At 37.3% G+C, this 5,783-nt stretch overlaps 1 protein-coding gene across 1 annotated transcript; it reads right to left on the bottom strand.

The window, feature by feature from the left end:
• Positions 1-1,472: 1,472 nt before the first annotated feature.
• Positions 1,473-3,333, bottom strand: LOC131687853 (uncharacterized). Its single transcript, XM_058971939.1, has 2 exons — positions 2,814-3,333; positions 1,473-1,831 (listed from the first exon to the last, which is right to left on the bottom strand). The coding sequence occupies exons 1-2, from the start codon at positions 3,331-3,333 to the stop codon at positions 1,473-1,475; spliced, it is 879 nt and encodes a 292-aa protein (XP_058827922.1).
• Positions 3,334-5,783: the final 2,450 nt, after the last annotated feature.

The following is a 5,783-nucleotide window of genomic DNA, read 5'->3' as shown; positions in this document are numbered from 1 at the left end:
AAAGAGAAAATTGCATCAACCAACTTAGCGCTCGCATCGTGGGACCAGAATGTGAGAGATTACGTAAACAATCTAGATTGGTGAATCATTAATATTTGGTTAGCCAACTAACAGAGAGATTTCTGCAGTGTGAGTAAATTGATCCCACGTTGCCGCTAAACTGCTTACCAACTAAAACAAATTATAAATAAATTTTACTAGATTCTGCTCATTCAAAATAAATAAATTTAAATGGTTAGTGTGGTATAACTTAGCATGAGTTTGCTTGGTTGGTTGGATGGTGAACATGGAGAAGTACTAGATTTATTATGGCAGCAGGTTTTTCTAGATCTAGTACTGATACCATGGACCCAAACCAGCCTTTTGTTTAAAACATATTTAATCGAACCAAAAACTTTAGTTAGTGAGTTTGTGTGTCTACGTGTGTGCAAGTGCGCTCTCGCGCGAGTGTGTATGTGTGTGTGTTTTTTCAGAAGACTAGCTTCCTCTTTAGGTTGATGAACACTGCCCTACAGCTAAAACTAGGTTAACAGATCTTTGATGATGACTTTTCGCACACTAAAGAGTATCAATTTCTATTCGTCACTGGTTGCTGTGATTGTTGTTCGCGCTGCTGCTCACGTTGCTGTTCGCGCTGTTCACGTAGCTCACGCTGTTGCTGTAACATTTCGCGCTGTTGTTGCTGATGTTTTCGCTTTTCGCTGAGATGCAACCGTTTAATGTGCTGCTCGAGGTTCCATTTGCGGCGGAACTTTTTGTAGCAGAATTTGCACTGTATCTTTTTCTCTACACCGCACTCGTGATTCATATGGCGCAGCATGATACTTCGCGTCGAGTACCACTTACCGCACTTGAGACAGGGAAAATTCTGTCCATTCTTGCGAGCCAAAAATCGAGCATGACTCAGCTGGCGTTGGGAATCTGATGATCGCCCGTAAAGATCGTCGGTCAATGAGCCGAAGTTGTAGTAGTCGGTCCACAATTCTGCGATTTGGAAGAAAAGCATGATAATAGGTTAGCGAAAGTTCAATTTCTCATCAGAATTAGTCAAACAAATAGCACAAACTCTTGCACGTTAGTTTTGGTTGTATGTACAGGTGATTACACTTAACTGATGGTTTTGGGCGCCAAACGAAGGCAGTTATTTAATGAAGAAATAAAGTTTACGTTTACCAGATGAATAATATTAACCATTCCACTGTTCTGGTAGGATGTATTCAGTCACAGTCAATTTGTTTTATAAAAAACATAAGAAAATAACATTTTTGCCAAAGTCTACACATCCAAATGCTGCCCAATGTCATCGTGTCCCGATTTTAACGACTAAGTAAAGAAATCGACAAAATGGAAACAATATTTTTTAAACTTTATTTTTTATGTTTCTTTTTAGTTTCTCCGCGTAAATGAACTTTCCGCACCAATATCAGATAGCCTATGGTACAAAAAAGTAAAGGAATAAAACTAAAAACAGACTAAAGCAACGGCCGCTTGTGTCGCAGCTGGACGTGTTTTTTCAGGTCATGTTTATGCTTGGTCACGTAGAAACAGTAGGGGCACGTTTGCTGAGGAAACTTGTTGCACTCATACTGGCGGTGCCTTTGCAGTGAACCTTTGATTTTGTACTGTTTGTGACAATCGGTACACTCGTATACTGCCGGTGGTCTGTCACAGCAGAATTGAAAACGCTTCGAAACTGGCAACATAACACTTTGCTCATCCACAAATAGTGGAACGGATACGATCGCGTCATGATGATAACGGTCCTTTCCGATCAGTGTGTCGTCCACGTCACTTCCGATTTCGGTCCGATGCCACAGTACAGGGGTAACATCTGAAAATGTAAATAAAGGTCATGTTAGAAACAATGCTCCACGTCGCACAAATTCTAGAATAATTAATGACCGAAACTTAAACATCGACTGACGTACACAAAAATGCTTCGACTAGTAATCAATAATATTAACATACTTAATACCGCACTACTTATCTTTATTATAAGTGTATAAATTGATTAAATCAACATTACAAAAATGTCTCACATATATGTATTTCGTTACTTATCTAGCTACCGTGTATTTCAGTCAATTTAGTTACTCATGTGGAATGTGTAAAAGCCTAAACAGTAATCTCAAAAAACATTGAGAATTGTTATGCAAACGTACGCTCCTTATATCCTAAAGCAGCTATGATTCATTCAGTACTCGGTCCTGAGTAATAAATATAGAAGACTAACTCACTGATTGTTTTCTGCAGGGAAAATAGAACCGTTGTCTTAAGAAGCCGAAAACAAAAACATTAGAATTTTAACTGCCTTCTCTTTAGTTATATTTTGTTTCAATTGCCTGATTGATACCTATTTGAACTATAATAATATGAAATAGAATGAAAAATATGTTTCAACAACAATATGCTTGCTTAAATTTTATTGTGCTGAATGTAGTTCACAAGTTTGGAAACAGCAATATATCACATAAAAACAATAATAAATGGTTAGATTTAAATGATTTCTTTGAAACAAGTGTCGTAACTACCTAATCACAATTGAAATTCTACATTGGATGTAGAAATTCTTCATTAGGATCCGTATGATGAGCATAGCAAATAGCAAAGCAATAATAGATTTGTTACTAACAAATGCCGCGCATTTTGATGAAAACCCTGTAATTATCACTCTATTAGAAGATCCTAATAGTATAGCGTCTTACCCTAAACAGATCTCATTTGAAAAAAAAATGAATAAAAAGTGCTGGCAAGACTCAAATATCACTCAAACTGCGTTATCTGAAATCAATAAATGTCATCATTGCCATCACCATCGCCGTCGTCATCGCTATCGTCAATGGTAGTCACAATAACTCCGTTGTAATCATACTTTTCGCTGTTAATCGAGAAATCCTCGGAGAAGCTTACACTTAAATATTCTGTCGATCCATCGCCGCCGCCTCCAATAGAATCCGATTGATCCAGCTGCAAGAAAGCATCGGTCGAGCACTTGATAGTGCCCTGCTGAAGCTTAGCCCTCAGCTGAGATGGATGCATTCGATCGGTGTGGCGGACAATGTGATCCTTGCGCTTAGAGCGGTACTGACAAAACATGCACTGAAACTTTTTCTCCTTCAGACAGTACTTTTTGATGTGCTGCCGTACCTTGTCCCGACTAGGATAGATACGTTTGCAGTTCGGGCACTGCATCGGTTGATCCATGCAGACGTCCTGAGCTTCACCGTCGGATGTGTCGTCGCCGAGACCACCGCCGTCCAACGTCAACTCGTTCGCGTACGGATTCTGCGGATAGTCAAGCTTTTTCGGTTCACTTAACAGCGTGTGGAGCATGCTATACGGCTCTGAAAATGTAAGGCGGAATCATCTGGTCAATAGGATAGATTCGGCCGATTTCGGCTGAAGCGGATGAGGTTCGGGGCTAATTACAGCATTTGGAACGAAGAAGAGAGCGTTGCATTCGTGCCTATGTATAGAGTTATTGGAAGCGGGTAGCTTATACAAATAAAATACCATAAAAATACTCCAACCACGTGTTAAGATCCCATTGTATCGCAGATAAGATGCATATGCAAAATCAAGACAGATAACGAATAGTAAGGATAATATTGGCATACAGACTATACAATATAGCTCCGAACTCTGTTTTGTTAAAGTCACGTTAATCTCACGTCTTTTATTGGAGGAAATAGTTGTAAGTATTTTACACTTGTTTTTTTATCACATTAAATCCTATTTGCAAATAAATGCTAATTGTATGTAAAACAGGAATGGTAGTTTTCGTATCCCTTAACAATACCCTTGGCGAGGGAACTTTTGTTTCCTTTACAGTTGACAATATTTTGATCACGTTCGGCATCGCTATATGTTCATCGTTCATTCAGGCTTCGATATGCAGCTTTTGTTTTTAAATACTCAAGGAAAATCACTTTTAGCATTTTTGTTAGATAATATCATGTTCCACTTTCAAACATCAAAAACTATGAACTGTCGCAATCAAACATTATCCTACGATTGGTTTTTGAATAGTATGTTTATAACTGAATTTTTATTTGGTACTGAAGAAGTAATCCCAGTTGATCTTGATTTTGTTTCTATTTGTGTACATCTTTTAAAAAGTTTAAACTACTTTTGTGCATTGAAATATTGCTTGTTTAAATAATTGGATTTACTAAATTATTAAAAAAAAAAATGTAGAAATACCGAATAAAATTCTTAAAAATATCAACCCCGTAAATCATGGTTCGAACAAAATCAAAGCTCATTCGATAAATAAAGTAAACAAATCAATCTCATTTCCAAATAATTGTTTTGTGCAGGTCGTTCTTTATCAAAACTCCATTGCAATCGTTCCACACAAACAGGATTTTCATAGAGTATCGAATGCACTTTATGCGAGTTTATAGGACTGCAGCGTATGTGCTTATCCGTTTACTCTGTTATGACAGTAGTTACAGTAATTACCTAGCGATTAAAAGCAGATCCAATCTGCTCGAATTGAAAGTCCATTTGGGCTGTTAAATATATCGCTCTCATAGGTGCTGTTACCGCCCACCCACTCACATCATATATTAAAAATATACTCATTTAATAGTGTTCATGTCCGAAATTGCCTAAATACCTCAATCTCATGACAATAGGACCCTTAGGGGAATAACGTTCGCATGACTGTGTATAGGCGAGGATTTGTGAAGAAACTTCTGCTGAAGTTTGTGGCAAAACCTCACGATAAGTTAGGTTGACCCGCTTACCATGTTTCTAAACTCTGGTGGAACGTCCGACCCCTAGCAAGCAGAGGGTAAAAGATTCTTCAAATTTTCTTTCAATCATGCTCATATGAACGAAGTAGTCTAGCAACTCATATACATGTGTTTTTTTTGAAAAGTTGTTTTTTGTAAAGCTGAACAAGATTTAATTTACTTTGTCATTTTACATAAAACGTTGAGATGCTTCTCCATGATTTTTTGTGAATATTTTTCAAAACAAACAATGAAAGAAAAAAGACACAGACAGACAATTCTAAAAAAATCGAGCGCACACCAGATCTTAACTAGACATGAATATTGGCTTCCTAAATACGAATCTGATTTCTGAAATTTCAAAAGGTCCCTTTGGTCATTTGTCGCGGAATTAAATCGTCGCATTTTGACGATTTTGCTTAGGGCCTTGTTTGGCTCCGATTTAGACCATTAGACTATCACTTGAATTCCGAACAACTGTTCGAATGCGAAAAAGCGACTTCAGAAAGCAAACCTACTTTTTCATATGCCACGTGGGAAATTTGATTTTCTCAAGTTTCCGTTTTGTGTTTTAGCGTCAAGCCGGCGCTAATCTATTCCAACCATAAGTTAGTGTCGGTTTCTGATGAGACAAAGTCGAAACGCAACCATGACTTTATTAAGTTAGGATTTGTGCCCTACACGTACAAAGAGTGGTTTCACTAAAAAAAATACACATTTGGGAGAAAGACTGATGTTTACTCAATTTGTCATCCTTAGAGAGGAATATAGCATAATGTAATCTTTCATTTGTTTACTTTTTTGTACTGTTGAAATTCTTCATTCCCAAAATGTCGCCAATTAAAAATAAATTGAAATTTAAGGTTTTACATAACTATGTGAAGCGGGGGCAATTTGAAATTCATCATGCGAGTCTAAAATCCATCATAAACAAGTTTGCGGATTTTCTTAGGATGAACTGCCAGAAAAAAGTAGAAAACTCTTATTTTCCAATCCGAAACTGGACCTGGAAGTGGGATCTTTAATTAGGAAGGTTTATTCAAT

Source organism: Topomyia yanbarensis, chromosome 3 (assembly GCF_030247195.1).
Source record: "Topomyia yanbarensis strain Yona2022 chromosome 3, ASM3024719v1, whole genome shotgun sequence".
Lineage (NCBI taxonomy): Eukaryota > Metazoa > Arthropoda > Insecta > Diptera > Culicidae > Topomyia > Topomyia yanbarensis.
The sequence above is the reverse complement of the archived record's forward strand: the minus strand, read 5'-3'. Positions and strand labels throughout refer to the sequence as shown.